This window comes from Suillus plorans, assembly GCF_016647745.1.
Source record: "Suillus plorans strain S12 chromosome Unknown HD556scaffold_2, whole genome shotgun sequence".
NCBI lineage: Eukaryota > Fungi > Basidiomycota > Agaricomycetes > Boletales > Suillaceae > Suillus > Suillus plorans.
This window is the reverse complement of record NW_024537386.1, coordinates 588,769-606,153: the sequence shown is the minus strand read 5'-3', so window position 1 is coordinate 606,153 and position 17,385 is coordinate 588,769. Positions and strand designations below refer to the sequence as shown.

Below are 17,385 nucleotides of genomic sequence, written 5' to 3'. Positions count from 1 at the left end.
ATATTAGCATACCACATAGTGGACATAAGGCACGTACCAGGAAAGTTGAATGTCGTTGCTGATGGTCTTAGCCGAATGTGGGAGAATACCCAGCCAATATCGGGAGATGGGAGTGAGTGGACAGTGAGCGAAGACTGGGAAGCAAGGATAGGTATAGTCAATGACATCATGCACATTGCACCCGTGGATAGAACAGTGGACGCACTCAAGGCAAGATTTGAGAATGAACCAGTGTTCATGGAAGTCGTCGAAGCGATCTACAACTTAGATCAGAACAAAGATATTAAGCAGAAACGACGAGCAAGACATAGAGCGGAACAGTATATCATCGAGAACAAGAGACTTTGGAAACTTCGAGGCGGCGCATCAACGAGAGCAAGAACAAGAGTGGAGTGCGTATCGAGAGAAGAAGCAAAGACACTAGCAGCAAAGACACACGCAGAGGGAGGCCACTGGGGGAGAGATGCAATCAAGATTGCATTGTTAGATCGGATATGCAGCCCAAAACTCGACACATCAATTCTCGACGCTATCAAAGAATGCGCTAAGTGTAAAAACTTTGGTCCTACGCATATACACTCACTATTCGAACCGATTACCAGACGACACCCATTCGAATTGCTAGTTGGAGATTACCTTACGTTACCGAAAGGAAGGAACGGGTTCAGCACAATCGGAGTCTACCTGGACACGTTTTCACAACACACCTGGGTATTCAAGTACAAGACTCACCTGTACCTGTAGGTTTGATGTATCACTTCTTACAATTGTAGATGAAATGTGATACAATAATTACTGAAGTCCATAGATACCTATCATTGTAGGGCTGATATATCAATGGAGGATCCTGTCAGGACACTCCCATAATAATCTCACACCCCTAATTTTCGCATTTTTGACCACCTACTGTGGGAATTTCCCCACAACACTTAAAAATAGATTGCTTCTCCACATTTTCGCATTTTTAGCCACCCCACTACACCTAAAACATCACCCATTTTGGGAATCTCCACAATATCAATTATTCCCACACCCTCCCCACCTCACTGCAGCTTCACCACCACACCACAATAGGTCCCCTCTTGTATCTAAGTAGTAGTTTGGTATATATATGTACAATATAATGTAATAGACCGCTTTTTTTGCTTATTTGTGTGCCTGCTCCTCCTCTAGAGGCCATTTAACATATGTTAGAGTAAAGAACACTTTCGCACTTTTGCCCCTTTGGTGGGAAAGTGTTCTATTATATTCAAAACATGTTTATGAGCATATATGAGTATATTCCCATCTTTATTTGACCCCCTGAAGCGCCCTACATCAATAGATATAGCACATATGCAAGAAAACACAGAATATGTTCCTATTTAATTATTTCTAGGTGGACAGACTTGGAAAAATGATTCCCAGTATCTATTCAACAATATGAACAATGTATCAGGAGCCCAGGACCATGGGATAATTCCCTGTTGCATGGTGTGCCCCCCCTCTCCTGGTGGTTTACCCCCTGTGAAATTTTTTCCTGCAGGACCAGACCTTAATTGAGGTGAGGGGTCTATTTCTATGTATATTTGGAGTAGATCTATCATATAGCTGGCCCAGAACACACATAGGATCCTGCTACAAGAACAAAAACATAGAAAATCTCACTTTTGACACTTTTGATGTTTTTTAGTATCTTACTCTTGCATAAATAACCATCCCTGCTCACATATTATCAGTAGTACATTCACACATATGTTCTATGCCAAGGATCAGCCCTACATAGGGCGCAAATTTGATATCTGATGTACAGGAGGTATTTCTACTGATAAGGAGCCCATACTTTCAAAACATCGAAATTTAATAATCAGACACTTGGAGTAGATTTAAAGTACATTCACTATCATATACCTAAATTTACAAAACAATCCAACAAGAATTGAGTGCTGAGGAAGTGAAATAGATAAGAAATTGAGTGTGGGAAAGTTCAAAGACTCAAAACATCGAAAATGGTCAGTTGGGCAGCAGTAGGACTTTAATGCTGGGTCAACTCAAATATACATCACATTCCTTCCATCACCCTCTAACCTCAGGGCAGTATGTAGCATAGGTTCATTTAGTAGTCTATCATATATCCTACATATTTTCAATGAAATATTTGCCCTATACCATATATAAATGTGACTTTGTGTCAAAAGATGTCAATTGTCACTTTTCACACATATGTCATTTTACTTGTCATTCAGTCAGTCCTTCACTGATCTTTCTAAAACTTCAAGTCCATCATTAGGGACATATATAAGAGGTATCCCAGGTATCTGATCACTTATCACAGGCTGGATTACTCTGTAGGTTTCCTATCAGTAGAAATACCTCCTGTACATCAGATATCAAATTTGCGCCCTATGTAGGGCTGATCCTTGGCATAGAACATATGTGTGAATGTACTACTAATAATATGTAAGCAGGGATGGTTATTTATGCAAGAGTAAGATACTAAAAAACATCAAAAGTGTCAAAAGTGAGATTTTCTATGTTTTTGTTCTTGTAGCAGGATCCTATGTGTGTTCTGGGCCAGCTATATGATAGATCTACTCCAAATATACATAGAAATAGACCCCTCACCTCAATTAAGGTCTGGTCCTGCAGGAAAAAATTTCACAGGGGGTAAACCACCAGGAGAGGGGGGGCACACCATGCAACAGGGAATTATCCCATGGTCCTGGGCTCCTGATACATTGTTCATATTGTTGAATAGATACTGGGAATCATTTTTCCAAGTCTGTCCACCTAGAAATAATTAAATAGGAACATATTCTGTGTTTTCTTGCATATGTGCTATATCTATTGATGTAGGGCGCTTCAGGGGGTCAAATAAAGATGGGAATATACTCATATATGCTCATAAACATGTTTTGAATATAATAGAACACTTTCCCACCAAAGGGGCAAAAGTGCGAAAGTGTTCTTTACTCTAACATATGTTAAATGGCCTCTAGAGGAGGAGCAGGCACACAAATAAGCAAAAAAAGCGGTCTATTACATTATATTGTACATATATATACCAAACTACTACTTAGATACAAGAGGGGACCTATTGTGGTGTGGTGGTGAAGCTGCAGTGAGGTGGGGAGGGTGTGGGAATAATTGATATTGTGGAGATTCCCAAAATGGGTGATGTTTTAGGTGTAGTGGGGTGGCTAAAAATGCGAAAATGTGGAGAAGCAATCTATTTTTAAGTGTTGTGGGGAAATTCCCACAGTAGGTGGTCAAAAATGCGAAAATTAGGGGTGTGAGATTATTATGGGAGTGTCCTGACAGGATCCTCCATTGATATATCAGCCCTACAATGATAGGTATCTATGGACTTCAGTAATTATTGTATCACATTTCATCTACAGTTGTAGGTATTTAATGTATCATTCTTACAGTATGGCCTGCAAGACTGCAGGCAGTGCGAAAACGACAATTGACAGCCTTAATGGAATATTCAATGCGTTTACGTCATCGGAAACGTTCATGGCGGATGGAGGTAAACATTTCAACAACGACGCAGTACGAGCGTTCTGCGAAGCAAGAAAGTGCAAGCTGCACACTGTTGCGGCATATTCCCCTTGGGTCAATGGTCTAGTAGAAGGAACGAATAAACTTCTATTACACGTATTGAAATGACTATGCGCACCGGAAATAGGAGAAGACCAGAATCAAGAGATAGCATGGGACAAACTACCTAAGTCATGGCCGGATCATTTAGATGACGCAGTCCATGCTCTCAATTATCGGTTGTTACCTGCGCTGAAATTTTCTCCTAAAGAACTACTTCTAGGGCTCGTAATCAACACACCGAAAACAAATATAGAAGACAGCGCATCAACGTTACGAACCTCAGACGTATTGGCGCAGATAGCATACGTGGAGCAGCAGCAATTAGATGGATACGACGAAATAGTACGACACGCGATTAAGAGGAAAGCAAGATTCGACAAGAAATTACTCAAACGAGCACCAGGTGAGGTTATATTCAAAACTGGTCAATTGGTACAAGTTTATCGCAACGATTTAGATTACACGTTCAAAGCAGAACGTAAACTCGTACCAAAGTGGTCTATACCCCGCAGAGTGCATGCAAGAGTGCTGAACTCGTACAAGCTAGAAGCGCTAGATGGGACTCTTCTGCAAGGAGAATTCAGCGCAAGGAGAATGAGAGCATTTAGTCCAAGGACGGGAACGCAGCTAGCAAGAGATCAAGAAACATATGAAGAGAAAACAAAAGAAAAAAGAATAGACGAAAAACAAGATGGAAAGTTAGATGACAAAGGAGACGACGAACCAGACGATGAACCAGACGATGAAACAGACGATGAAACAGACGACGAATTAGACGAAGAACCAGACAAGGGAGCAAACAACGAAGAAGTCGAAACGGAAGAAGAGAAAGAAGAAGACGTCTGATAGTGGCGTCGAGGGCGGCGCCGGTTGTTTTTAGGGGGGTGCATGGACCAGGGGTCCCAAGGTAGAGAGACAGAGACCAAGGCAGCGAGACAGAAGCTTGAGCAGAGAGTCAGAGACTCAGGCGCACAGAAGCATCATAGCTTAGTCAGATAGCACACATGCACGAGCGGATCCAGTAGTAGCACAGTATTCCTCTTCATTCACACAACGATCTCAGCGCATTGCCTTTGCCCTAGCTCAACATGTTAGAGCAGACCCACCCAGACTGTAGTGCTTCCTGTAGACCACCAAACGTCAACTCAGGCGCCGCATGCAGTGTCTTCTCTTACGCATACCAGCTTGATGGAATCATGCGCGAGGGTTTTGTGTTCAAGCAAAATCAAAGTATGAGAGATATCTTACACCGACAATCAAGTCCTATGGGGATAGGCTTCTTGGCGGATACATTGACATTGTGCCACTACATCTCTACTCCGCGCACGAGGTTTAGAAACACCCACACAATCTACCGCTTCCATGCTCTTCGGTGGTAATCGGCGCTGCTGCAGGTTGTTGCTGTGAATGGGGATCGGGTGAGGAAGGACGAGAAGAAACATATTCTTCGTCGGCTACGTAGTCTTTATTCTTTTTGGGAGCACCCGCTGCAGCGTTGCGCTATAAATGGATCCATGAATCATGTAGTACAGTGAGAAAATGAATCCAGCACACCTCTTTAGCCTGCGCGAGGGGAGTATTGACAACAGGCAGTGATGTATGACCTGCACGAGCAGGCCACCAGATTGATAGCTGGTGTAGGCGAGATCTGAAGGAGGTTGCAGCAGAGGATTGAGTGGTTAGCGGTGGTGGTGTGGATCGAGACTGAAAAGATGTGAGTTGAACATGTGATTCAGGTGGTCAATAGTAAATAACTCTTAACTCACGTTTTCGGGGGAATTTGTATCTGAAAGCCTCTGAGTTATGGCCTGCACGGAAAGAGAGCGAGGTAGGGGCGATGTAGCAGGGAACTGCACGGGACCGTCAAGCCAGTTGCGAAGGAACGAGGCAGAAGGGACATACATCCAGAGGATCACGAGGCTCATCACTCCGAATAGGCGGACCTGCATGTGTACGAAAAGGGAGAATTTTGCGGAGGTAGCGAATGAGGTGTTGCTTTGGGTGTGTTGTGGGCGGAGGAGGACTGAGCGTGCGGGGAACGGGAACTATCGCTGGCTTACGACGGGGTGTTGCATCGGACTGCAATGATGGTATATATGAACGGGGTGGTATAGATGGCTAAATGAACGTACGTTGAGTAGGTCAGGATTTTTGGTTGTCTGGAAGAGAATCAACAGATAGATAGTACATGCAAGGGAATACATACCTTAGGCTGTGCATCTTGTGCAGGCCAGACACTAGAAAGGATGTCGGGTGGAAGGTCGTAAATGTATATGTTGGTGTCACCCCATTTGGTGTAAGCTAGTTGGTGAGAGCTGGGTGAGAAGATCAAGCAGTCGACACGGTCGTCAAATGAAGCGAGGAGCTGGCGGGATTCGAAGGCCCATAGCTTGATGGTGTGCTTAGAAGCGCTGGCGATAAGAGAACAATCAAATGAAAGTGCTAAACCAAAAATAGGGTGGGTGTGCCCTTCGAAGGGAGCTCCGACAATCTCCAGCGTCAATGCGTCAAATTCGTAGATTGTGTTGAGGTCCTCCCACGGCGGCGGCCCACGAAACCCATCTGAGTCCAAGTCGGGTTCCTTCTTGTCGTTGAAATCAAATACGGCTACGATGGATTTGTCTTTGGTTGTCCAGAATATTGGCGTGTTTATTACTGTCCCGCCACCGATTTCCCCTACTCTGACATCCAATTTCTGTGTTTGGACATCCCACACCTCAAGCCGCCTCCCTGTGTCTGACGAGATTGCGAACTTCTTCGAGTCTTGCGAAAATCGAACCACCCCGATCGAGGGTGGATGTGGACTTCTATTGGTAGCTCTGACTCGGAATGGACCAGCCACAAGTTTGCCAGTTTCCATACTCCATATCAGTACACCATCATCCCATGACCCGCCCACCAGCAGTGTCCCGTCCGCAGAGACATCGATGCAACGGATCCAATTAAAGTGACCTTCAAATGTTTTCACGATCCTCGTCTCAACATCACGGGCTTCGAGCTCTTCGACTTTAATGTCTGGAGCAACCGTACTCGAAGTGACAACCCATCGACCATCCCGAGACAATGCCATCGTCCGCATTTCTTGCTCGCAAACGTGCCGCGCCTCCTCAATCTCCTTGCCAGTCTGCAGGTCCCACTGTCGAGTGGTCTTGTCATACGATGCGCTGACCATTCTCTTGCCGTCTGGAAGATAGGAAATGAATGAAATTCGACTTTCAAAGAAGCCATCTTTATTTCTGACATCTTCATGGCCTTTCAAGGTCATGTCCGGTTTCAGCATCAAATTTTTCGTTACCCTAGCGGGCTGCATCGAGCTGGAGGCCATAGCCGATGTATTCACCGGCGAGGTTGAGTTCGAACTCTGAAGGACCGCTGGTGAGATATCCTGGTGTTCCATAGACCTGATATTGATAGGCATTTCTAGATCGTGAGAACACTGCAGCGTTTTCCCTGCTAAAACCAAACGTCAGTTTTTCTGCGTTGGGGATTCGGATTGGGGAGCATGATGTTACCATAGGCTGACTGCAACCATCTGATGATGAGCGTCTGGGCACATCCACCTCTTTATAAGCTCTTCCCGTACACAGCATGTGCTTTTTTAAGCATTCATTATTTTAAACCGGCCTCTCCTTTTCGCGTTCAACCCACAGCCTCCATGCTTGCTGTAGAGCGAGCGTCAGTTTGCGGCTCGGAGCATCTACAGGCACAATATATGTGTCATGGAATGATGTTCGTAAACATGCAAATGACTCGGGCTGCATAGAAGGGATTGATATTCGGGGCGAGACAGTCGAGGATGGTGTGTGGGTGTTCGTATTTCTGTGCCTGCTACTGGCATCCAAGACATCCGTATACTTAGATAATTTGAATCGCAATACATAGATTGATTCAAGCTCACTCAGGCGATTTAATTTTCAACAATCTGCATCGAGGTACTATGTAGCATACCACAGCAATTTGTGCAGGACGCACCAATCCAACGACAAGGTAAATGAAGGGAGGGTGGCATTAGTCTGGTGGCGAGGATGATGGAACTGTGGGACAATTGAGGCATTGTTCATATATTCAACGGGACCATCGTCGATGCTGTTGAGCTGTGAATAGCGCTGCTCGCAATACTATATCTGTAGTGATACAAAAACAAGTCAAACAATGCTAGTAGTGACCAAATATCACGGATATTCACTGAAAGTAAAGGACGATATACATACCACGAGGGGAAACACTCGAGAAAATCCCCATTATTTAAAAGCGGCTGGTTCTTTCCATGTTGTCCAGTATTGACATGCCCGCTGCGAGTGGTCGTGAATTGTGGTTCGGCGAAGGAGTAGGGAAGGTGGCGTCTTCATCACGTATTGAATCATCGTCATCATCGACGGGAGCACCTGCTGTGGTGTAGCGCTGGAAAACAACTTGAGACCTCGAATGCAGTGAGAAAACTCAACACAACACACCAGTTTACCTGGTGCAAGAGGAACGTCGACAATAGGCCGAATTGCACCACCCGCATGGATGGGCCACCACTGTGTGAACAGTCGGCTTAGGCGGGTCTTCAATGTGGTGGTAGGGGATGAGGTAGTGGGCAGTGCTGGTGTAAGTCGAGGCTGATAAGAAGTGAGTTGGATGACAGTGATTAAAGCTCACATTCTGGCGAAAATTTATACGTAAAAACCCTTGAGTCAAGGCCTGTGTCCACTGCCGAACGAGAGCGTTTTGGAGGTATAGGTGATGTAGCAAAGGACTGTAAAGAGACCTATAAGTTTAACTGCAAAGGAAACATTTACAATAGACATACATCCCAAGGATCACGAATTTGATCATTCCGAACGGGAGGAACTACGCTCGTGCTGGAAGAAGGAAGGAGTTGGTGAAGGGAATGAAGGAATGGAGGATGGCAGAGGCAGAGGCTTTAATGGGCGGAGGCAGGAGATATGACAGGCGCTACCATTCGCTTACAGCGCGCGGAACCAAGTTCCGCTAAGAACATATATGTTGGCACACGAACGAATACATATATGGATAAATCAACAGGCTGCGCTCCTTGTGCAGGCCAGATACTGGTAAGGATGTCGGGTGGAATATCGACTCAGATCAAGTTGGCCTCACTCCCGGGCCTTCAAAGTATACTAGTAAGTGAGAGAAATGGTGCTCACGTGATGCTATGAAATTCGCGTTCCCAAACGCGTCAGATCTGCACTAGTACTAGTAGCGTTACACCTTCAGCTCGTCTTACTGGTAGATGTCACCATTTCCCCCCAACTACAATATCATTTCACTCTCAGGTCAACCATGAACGTACCGCCTTCAAGCGCTCCTCCTATTCCTCCCACAACCTTCCAAACACCAAATGGAGCGAATAGTGCATCACCCAAAGATCTTCGGGACTTTCTCAAATCTTTAAATGACGACAATCCACCATTGGTATTGGATAAACCACTTTGGCTGCGCCTGCTTGCCAGCCTACTGGAGCAAGTCTTTGGCTGTTTTCCTTATTTCAAGCCAACAATGTTAGGCACCACCAACGAGCGCATCGAGCTTACAGACGTCACGCTAGATGTCTTTTCACGTGTCGGAAAAAGGGCTGATTCACTTGACTGGCTTTATGCTGATGAGGAGCATTTATCTAAAAAAGTATTTGTACACCTTTTGGGCCTTTGTACGTCGACAGAATCATGGTTAGAAGTTGCCGACGAGGGCGATTCAGGCGGTGCATCTAACACGCTATATTCCAAAGCCTGCGGAACTCTCGTCGAATTCTTGCAACTTTTGTCATTTTCAAGTGTTCCAGGAGGAGATTCTAGTGATCTGCAAAGGGGAGTCTTGCAGGACATTTTGTACGAAGCGACAAACTTATGTACTAGTGAGTCTACCTCGTGAAACTTCTACATAGTTACTGATAGTTTGTAGCAATAATCTCTGCTCGACACGAATCGTGTCCTCTTGACATTCACTGGTTCTCTACCCCACCGTGTTTAAAGACCACAACTGAGGACTGTTCCATTCCGGTATTGTTATTACTTGTCAGATGACTTTCATGCTTAGACATCTTTTAGTGTCCCATAGACACCATAAACGTGATCAGGCTGCCATCCCCTTCTCACTTTTCCGTCTTGACCAGCATCATCGTCGAATTATTTGGCAAACTGTTGTCAACCGCGAGGCTTTCTTATTTCATCACGGCTGCTATGCTCCGTCACGTCTCTGAACTGACTCGTCGTGTATACGATTTTTGCTCTGAATGTCCTACCTCTCCTGCAACAAGATCCCGATGCCTGCTTCGAGTAGCAGCTGCTGCTCACACCCTTATGTCTAGTGACCCATCTCTTATTGGAGGACTCTCAGGACTGCCTTGTCGTCTTTTAATTCAACGACTCCAGTGTGGTCCAAATCCTGCGCAACGATCAGTCGACCGCAAGTTACATGAAATTCTTACTTCCAATACAAATTTATCAGTCGATTATGTGAATGATACTCTGGAACTTTTGCGCTCTGAAACATGGGAGTCACCTGGGAGTGAGCTTCGGGTGAGTCTCTGTAAATTTTTTCAAACATTTCGCAAGCTGAAACAGTGTAGGCTCTTGCAGTCGTGTACATACGCGGTTGTGTGAGTCGTTTAGATGCAGCAAATTTGAAGGCAGTGCAATCATTCCTTCAAAGAAATCCCTCCTACCCCGATTTAGAACCGCTGGTTATCACTGCCGGTAATCGCGTTCATAGTCCAATGAGCCAGACTGCAGACACCATAGACTCTTCGCATTGGCGCACAGAATTGCAGAGGCTTGTTAGTGCGCTCATTGTGCCTGATGAACTGCAGTGGAAGAGTATTGGGCGCAAAGATACCGCATCCTACATGCAACGAATATTAGATAAGATCAAGTCCAGGTGGGCTCGGTGAGTCTACATTACTCGTCGATGATAAGTTTTCTCTGAACGCTACCATAGGGGACTGCATCATTCTTCGTCTTCTGCGCGTGCAACACTGGTCGAAAATGTTACCTCCCTTGCCTCTCACCTCAAGCCGTTCTCTCAACAACAGTCATCTCAGTTCCGCGTTGCCGCCGCTCTTCTGTTACCTCTGAACAGAATCATCGAAGGCCCGTCAACTGAAGTCGACGTTAATGTACGGCGACAGGCGTTTAATGCTTTCCGAACCGTCATCAGAGAACATTCAGCAGATATTCAGTCTGATGAACCGCCACCTGTATTTGATTTCTTGCAACGTGGGTTCAATGACAAGGACCGTTCTGTCAGAGTCGATGCTGGGTACGAAACCCTTTACCTGGGGGTCGAATTACTCTCATTTGCATCATGTATAGTCGCGCACTTTCGGATTTGGTCCACCTCCACGCCCGTGCAACCGACAGGGGATGCAAATTCAACGAACCAATTTTCATGAAGATAAACAGTTTACTTGAATCAGGTGTGAAGGATGCAGTAAAGGAAACGCTGCTGGTTAGTATCGGTTCTATTGGGCGGTAAGCTTGTCCACACGTCCCTGAAGTCGTCGACCAATGCAACCTTTCCCTGCGCCAGCGATGCTCAGTTTGAGCTTCTTGGATTAGTTGTCCACTGTTTGATATCCCAACTGGGCCAAGATAATCATGTATTGAAAGGCTTAGCGTATACACAGGTACGTCAATTTATGAAACATGTATCAAACTCTGACCCACTCCCAACAGCTTTTGGAGATAGCGAAAGCACAAACGAAGTCCCCTTACATTCTTGTCTCACCATACCTCTCTCAGGTCGCAACATTCATCGTCTCCCGGAAATGTACGAACCCAATGCTGATATTCGAGACGTGTCGATTTCTATCTGTGCATCCAACCGATTTTATCACTGTCACGCTACCCAAAACTCTTCCGTATCTCTTTGCTAACTCCGAAGCGAAGATCATAGAGGAGATTTCGGAGGATCTCAGGCGAACTATTTTGTCACTGTTCATGGAGCATTCTCACCAGATCCTTGCTTATGTGTATCAACAACATGGGCCAGCACAAACGACTGGGTCTTTGACGTTCATTAGGAACATAATTTTTAGGGGTGCCGAGTCCAAGTCTGCTGATCTCACCGTCAGAGGCATGGTCCAGAGCTGTGTGGTGGCATTGCTTGCAGAACTAGTTGTGGTCCTAGGACATGAAAATGAAGAACGGGCTGCCTTGGTCTGGCTTTACTTATTGTTCGATTGTTCATGATACCTGAACATGTTATCAGGCAGTGGATGCTTTGCGAAAAGTCCAGCGGTCAATAACGGACGATACCGAACTCGAAATGTCTCTGTTCCTCAAGATGTATATGCTTGGCATTGTATCCAACTTGAATGAGATGCTACAAGATGTCCACGGCAAGAAATCATTTCCAGCAAAGAAGCAGATTCTACGCGGTCTAGAAGCACTGATCGTCCAAATCGGACCTCTTGTAAACGAGGTTTCCCCTCAGGCACGTCCTTTTATAATGTTTTCGCGACGATATATAACTTTCGCAGATTATGGCTACCCTGCAAACTATGTTTCTGGTCCCCGAACTTGCTGAAGTCACCTTGTCTACGTGGTACACATTTCTATCCACGTTGAATGTCGAGGACGTTATTCCGCATATCGGCACGACTAGCGCAGCCATCGTTTCCGCCTGGTCTGCTTTATCTCCCTCTGTACGGGAATCCGCCAAGAAGTGTTTGCATCATATCGTCTTTGATGTTGGAAGCACCGTCAGAAATGACCCAAAGGCACATCTAAACGAGGTCGTGGACCTCGGTCATATCCCAGAACTTTCTGAAATACACATTCAACTTCAAAGTGTTCGCATCTGGGATCTGCACGCGCAACTCCAGAAGATTTTAGATCGGTGCTCCAGTAACAACATCACAGTAGCTCAGGTGGCTCTCGCTGAACTCCAAAACTTCATGAAGAGCAATCAAGCCTCGCTTATACAGAACCTTGCAGCGGGCGACGCATTTGATCCCTTAATTGGAAGTATACAGTTGACCTTATTTCAGGTTGTCACTCGTGATGGAGAGGGCTCTGAAACTCTGCGACGATTGGCGTTTGAATGCATGGGAATACTGGGGGCGGTTGATCCAGATCGTTGCGACCTTAATTCGACAGACACAAAAATGATCGTGCGGAATAACTTTGAAGATGACGCAGAAGCAAAATTGTTTGCTCTGCACGTGATCCAGGACGTTCTCCTGGATGCTTTCCGGTCCACTAGCGACATAAAGTATCAAGGACATCTCGCCTACACGATACAGGAACTCTTGTTCTTATGCGAGTTCACGCCTGCCCTGGTGTCATCAGAAAGCACGACATCCGTTCCGGCGCGGGTCCGCAACAGGTGGAACGGGCTCCCAAAGCATGTGCTTGAAACAGTTTCTCCACTCTTGGCGGGCAAATTCAAAGCTTCGCATAAGGAATTGCCCCATCTCCCTTCGCCCATTTACCCTCATCAGAAGACTTATCGAGAGTGGGTACAGCTATGGACAGCTCATCTAATAACCAAAGCATCCAATGATATGGCGCAGAAGATTTTCGGGGTCTTTCGCTCAGCAGTGCGTAACAAGGATGTTGGCGTCGCTCACCACATACTGCCTCACCTCGTATTGAACATCCTTGCCTCTGAGAACGAAGAAGATACCGGCTGCATTATCGAGGAATTAACAGCTGTTTTGAAAGATCAAGTGGCTTCTGATAGTTCGTCCACTCCGGACAAGAAGTTTCTCAGTGCACAGGTATCTTCAAATTCGATCGTTTTCATCATTATCGCTAAAACATCTACCCCAGGCTGTTTTCACGTTGTTGGACCATCTCAGCGCATATGTGCGAGTCCAGCGACAGGATCTACCGAAAAAAGTCGAGGGCAGAAGATCACGAGGAAATTCTGAATTTGCGATACGTCAGCAGCAGCTCATCCGGGTCGATTCAGTACTCTCTAGCATCGACCATGAACTCATGGCTAAAGCTGCCCTACAGTGTCGAGCTCACGCTCGCTCACTTATGAACTTTGAGAAGCAGATAGTCTCAATGAGAGAGCGACAACCTCCTCCTCCTGCAACAGACTTCACACCCTATTATGAACGCCTTCACGAGATTTACGCACAGCTTGACCAACCAGATGGAATGGAGGGCATATCGACGTTGATCTTGTCCCCTTCATTGGAACATCAAATCCGTCAACACGAAAGTACTGGACGCTGGACTGCTGCTCAGAGTTGTTGGGAAGTCCGCCTCCAGCAGCAGCCTGACAATTTAGACTTCCATCTTGGACTCCTTCGATGTTTGCGCAACCTTGGACATTATGGTAATGTTTTTCTTGAGTTTTTGGCCGCAGGGCTAAGCATTTTTAGATACGCTCCGCACGCATGTCCAGGGTGTTCTCGTTAGAAACCCAGGGTGGCAGTCGGTTTTGGCAGATTTCCAGGTCGAAAGCGCATGGATGATAGGAGCATGGGACGACGTTCATAACATCGCAGCGAATATAGAACACGAAGGCCCTTCCGTGGTTAAAGCTCGAGTTCTTCTTGCTATGCGGTCTGGTGAACCTTTACAGGTCGAAGAAAGTCTTAGGAAAGCACGCCTTGTCCTTGGTGCTCCAATTGCTGCTTCTGGGCCAAGTGGGCATCGCCGTGCTTATGACGCTCTGGTCGATCTCCACATGATTCACGAACTCGAATTGATCCACGAGACTGTGTCCAAATTGCCGCCAAGTTCACAAGGCCGTAAATCTGCCATTGTGACTCTAAGCCAAATTCTCGGTGCACGTTTGGACCGTACATTACCTACCTTCCGCGTACACGAATCCCTGCTTAGCATGCGGCGAACAGCATTTTCACTCAGGTAAATCACTTCGCCCTACTGGACTTGACATTCTTCTTACGCCGCCCATGTTTAGTACAGTCTCTCGACCATCGATCACAAGTCAAATTGGTCAATCGTGGTTGGCGAGTGCCAAAATTGCTCGAAAAGCCGGACAGTGGCAGACTGCATACAGTGCAATGCTGCAAGCGCAATACACCAACGCTCGATTTAGTTTCATGGAAAGTGGGAAGCTGGTCAGAGCACGGGGAGAGCCGTTACGCGCGCTACAAGAACTCGAAAACTCCATGCGCCTCTTAGGTTTTGTGGACAATAATACTGTTGACTTGACAAGAGAAGATGAACACTCCAAACGGATGAAGGCAAAGGTACGAAGACAATTATCGGATGGATGTAGCTCACAATATCGCAATCAGGCGCAAATTCTCCTTGCACGTTGGATGAACGAGTCTGACCGATACGAGGCTTCCTACGTACTCAAGCAGTTTCAGAGCGCCGCTGACTCAGCTCCAGGATGGGAGAGTGCATTTTACCACCTCGGCCACTTCCAGGATCAGTGTTATAGGAATCTATCAGTAGATGACAAGTCAAACCGGTAAGTCCCTAGGGTTATTCGCGGGTGCCTCGATATCTCGCTGATAGATGGTTACAGTGGAATTAAAATGAACTTTCAAACCATCAAGTGTTTCACAGAAGCTGCTGCTTATGGAAACAAATTTGTATACCAGACTGTTCCTCGCTTGCTCACCTTATGGCTAGACATGGGCGAGCGCAAGGTGACAGCGGAAAATCCGTTATTTGATAAGATCAACAACGTCGTTGCCAGCTCCATCGATAGCATCCCAGTATACAAGGTGTGAAGTTTCCACGACCCAACCAAACGCTTTGCTGATTCCTGCGTTCAGTGGTTCACTGCATTCCCTCAAATCGTGTCTCGAATCGGGCATCCCAATCGCATTGTATACTTAGTCTTATCCAAACTTATTTCATCGGTCATCCGAGAATACCCCCGTCAAGCGCTTTGGTTCTTCGCGTCAGTCGTTAACTCGACGAAACCCACTCGCCAGCAACGCGGAAGAACAATATTGGATCAGCTGAAAGTAAGCCATATATATTTACCGCTTTTGAAGTATTTAACCCAAGACGATGCCACAGAACAGCCCAGCGAACACAGACTCTAACTTCCCGGACCTTATCACAAGTCTTCACGCCATGATTGACGAGCTTCTTCGACTTTGTAATTACTCCATCGGCGACCGCAAGACGCTCAGCATGCGCCGAGATTTTCCCAAGCTACTTGGAATGAAAGAGAGTAATATCCTCATTCCTTTGCAATCATCATTGACGGTCAACCTCCCGCCTGTCTCGTCTATGAATCACCGTGATAAACGACATAATCTTTTCGACCCTTTGTCGCCCACATTTACTGGTAAATCATACCTACAACTGAAAGCGGCGACCTTGACTAACTCCATGCAGTCTTCTACGACGAAATTGAAATCATGCACTCGTTGGCCAAGCCACGAAAACTCACCGTTAACGGTTCCGATGGTATCAAATATATGTTCCTTGCCAAACCGAAAGACGATCTGCGGAAGGATGCGCGCCTTATGGATTTCAATGGGATCATCAATAAACTCCTCAAGACTAACTCTGAATCTCGGAGAAGGCAACTTCGTACGTTTCAACGAGCTAAAAATGACATTAGGCTCACTTCTTTTCTAAGATATTCGGACGTACGGTGTAGTGGCGCTGAATGAGGAATGTGGTGTTATTCAATGGGTACCGAACACTATACCTGTGCGACCCGTACTGTTGAAATACTATGAGACGAAGAATGTTCCAGCTTGGGTACGTTTTTCCAGTTTTCCAAGAACACGCATATTGACAGAAGCAGTCCAAGGAGCTGAATGATGTCACAAGGCATATCAAAGACGGTACCGATAAAGAAGCCGCTGAACTTTTTGTGACCAAAATTCTTCCTGAGTATGTGGTTGTTGTATATGAGTTGCTTTGCGATTTATGGAAGTGGTGCAGATTTCCTCCGATCTTTCACGAGTGGTTCGTGGAAACATTCCCTGAGCCGTCGGTATGGCTAGCTAGTCGCCTGAATTATGGGCGTACCATGGCAGTGATGTCAATGGTCGGATTCATCTTAGGGTGAGCTGATGGCTACCTTAAGGGTAGTCAACACCTAATCGATTTTTGGAAGGTTGGGAGATAGGCACTGCGAAAATATCCTTCTGGACACCAACAACGGAGACGTCGTTCATGTTGATTTTAACTGTCTCTTCGAGAAGGTACTCCAAACCTCCTCTTATTTATTTATTTTCACTCACGTGCGCTTAGGGTAAAACGCTCGAGACACCCGAACGGGTTCCTTTCAGACTTACTCAAAATCTTGTTGACGGTCTTGGAGTAACTGGCATAGAAGGAGTCTTCCGTATCGCTTGCGAAATTACAATGCAACTCCTCCGCGATAACAAGGACCCCCTCATGAATGTTCTTGATGCATTTATACATGATCCGCTGGTCGAATGGGAGGATGAGACGAGAAAGAGAGTATGTCAACGTCTTCCACGTATTTTTTGCTGACGACTCAAACTTTTTTGTTTCAAAGCAGCGCCGCAATGCCAAGGACAAGGATAAAGACAAAATGAATTCTGCCACCGTCAAGCCTGCCGATTTGAGATCATGGGCCAAGACCGCGCTGCGGCCGATAGAACGGAAATTGAAAGGATTATATTCCCCGACAAATGTGAAGGAGCGGACTTATGGAGGAATCACAAGAGGAGGAGAAGACGAACGGGAAATCTCAACAAGCAATCTCGTCCAGATGCTCATACAAGAGGCAATCGACCCCGCGAACCTGGTGAGACCGCTGCCGTAATTTGTCAACTTATAGAATACTGACTCGTCTTTAGGGCAAGATGTATCCTGGATGGGCTGCATGGCACTAGGAATTCACCCTTGGCAAGGAGCCCGTTGA

At 46.1% G+C, this 17,385-nt stretch overlaps 5 protein-coding genes across 5 annotated transcripts; 2 read left to right on the top strand and 3 right to left on the bottom strand.

The window, feature by feature from the left end:
- Window positions 1-5,085: 5,085 nt before the first annotated feature.
- HD556DRAFT_1302942 (uncharacterized protein) lies at window positions 5,086-5,534 on the bottom strand (the record flags this gene model as incomplete). Its single annotated transcript, XM_041299567.1, has 2 exons — window positions 5,086-5,289; window positions 5,352-5,534. The coding sequence occupies 2 exons, from the start codon at window positions 5,532-5,534 to the stop codon at window positions 5,086-5,088; spliced, it is 387 nt and encodes a 128-aa protein (XP_041166957.1).
- An 84-nt stretch (window positions 5,535-5,618) lies between these two features.
- HD556DRAFT_315751 (WD40-repeat-containing domain protein) lies at window positions 5,619-6,938 on the bottom strand. The gene is made up of 3 exons (XM_041310249.1): window positions 6,827-6,938; window positions 5,718-6,768; window positions 5,619-5,664 (listed from the first exon to the last, which is right to left on the bottom strand). The coding sequence occupies exon 2, from the start codon at window positions 6,755-6,757 to the stop codon at window positions 5,756-5,758; it is 1,002 nt and encodes a 333-aa protein (XP_041166956.1). The 5' UTR covers window positions 6,758-6,768; window positions 6,827-6,938; the 3' UTR covers window positions 5,619-5,664; window positions 5,718-5,755.
- Window positions 6,939-7,830: 892 nt separating this feature from the next.
- Window positions 7,831-8,406, bottom strand: HD556DRAFT_1302941 (uncharacterized protein; the record flags this gene model as incomplete). Its single annotated transcript, XM_041299566.1, has 4 exons — window positions 7,831-7,986; window positions 8,040-8,189; window positions 8,230-8,326; window positions 8,381-8,406. 4 exons carry the CDS (start codon window positions 8,404-8,406, stop codon window positions 7,831-7,833), a joined length of 429 nt encoding a protein of 142 aa, XP_041166955.1.
- A 468-nt stretch (window positions 8,407-8,874) lies between these two features.
- On the top strand, window positions 8,875-9,462 carry HD556DRAFT_1224825 (uncharacterized protein; the record flags this gene model as incomplete). The annotated part of the gene is made up of 1 exon (XM_041296974.1): window positions 8,875-9,462. The coding sequence occupies one exon, from the start codon at window positions 8,875-8,877 to the stop codon at window positions 9,460-9,462; it is 588 nt and encodes a 195-aa protein (XP_041166954.1).
- Window positions 9,463-10,306: 844 nt separating this feature from the next.
- Window positions 10,307-17,356, top strand: HD556DRAFT_1428578 (uncharacterized protein; the record flags this gene model as incomplete). Its single annotated transcript, XM_041304727.1, has 22 exons — window positions 10,307-10,476; window positions 10,528-10,848; window positions 10,902-11,060; window positions 11,119-11,215; window positions 11,265-11,747; window positions 11,800-12,024; window positions 12,071-13,312; window positions 13,365-13,881; window positions 13,928-14,417; window positions 14,473-14,764; window positions 14,813-14,991; window positions 15,049-15,250; window positions 15,302-15,496; window positions 15,552-15,825; window positions 15,876-16,073; window positions 16,123-16,247; window positions 16,288-16,382; window positions 16,434-16,556; window positions 16,609-16,696; window positions 16,746-16,958; window positions 17,020-17,268; window positions 17,321-17,356. 22 exons carry the CDS (start codon window positions 10,307-10,309, stop codon window positions 17,354-17,356), a joined length of 5,973 nt encoding a protein of 1,990 aa, XP_041166953.1.
- Window positions 17,357-17,385: the final 29 nt, after the last annotated feature.

Coding starts and splice junctions, on each gene's coding strand:
- HD556DRAFT_315751 (XM_041310249.1), bottom strand. CDS start 6,757: ATGGTCAGCGCATCGTATGACAAGACCACTCGACAGTGGGACCTGCAG.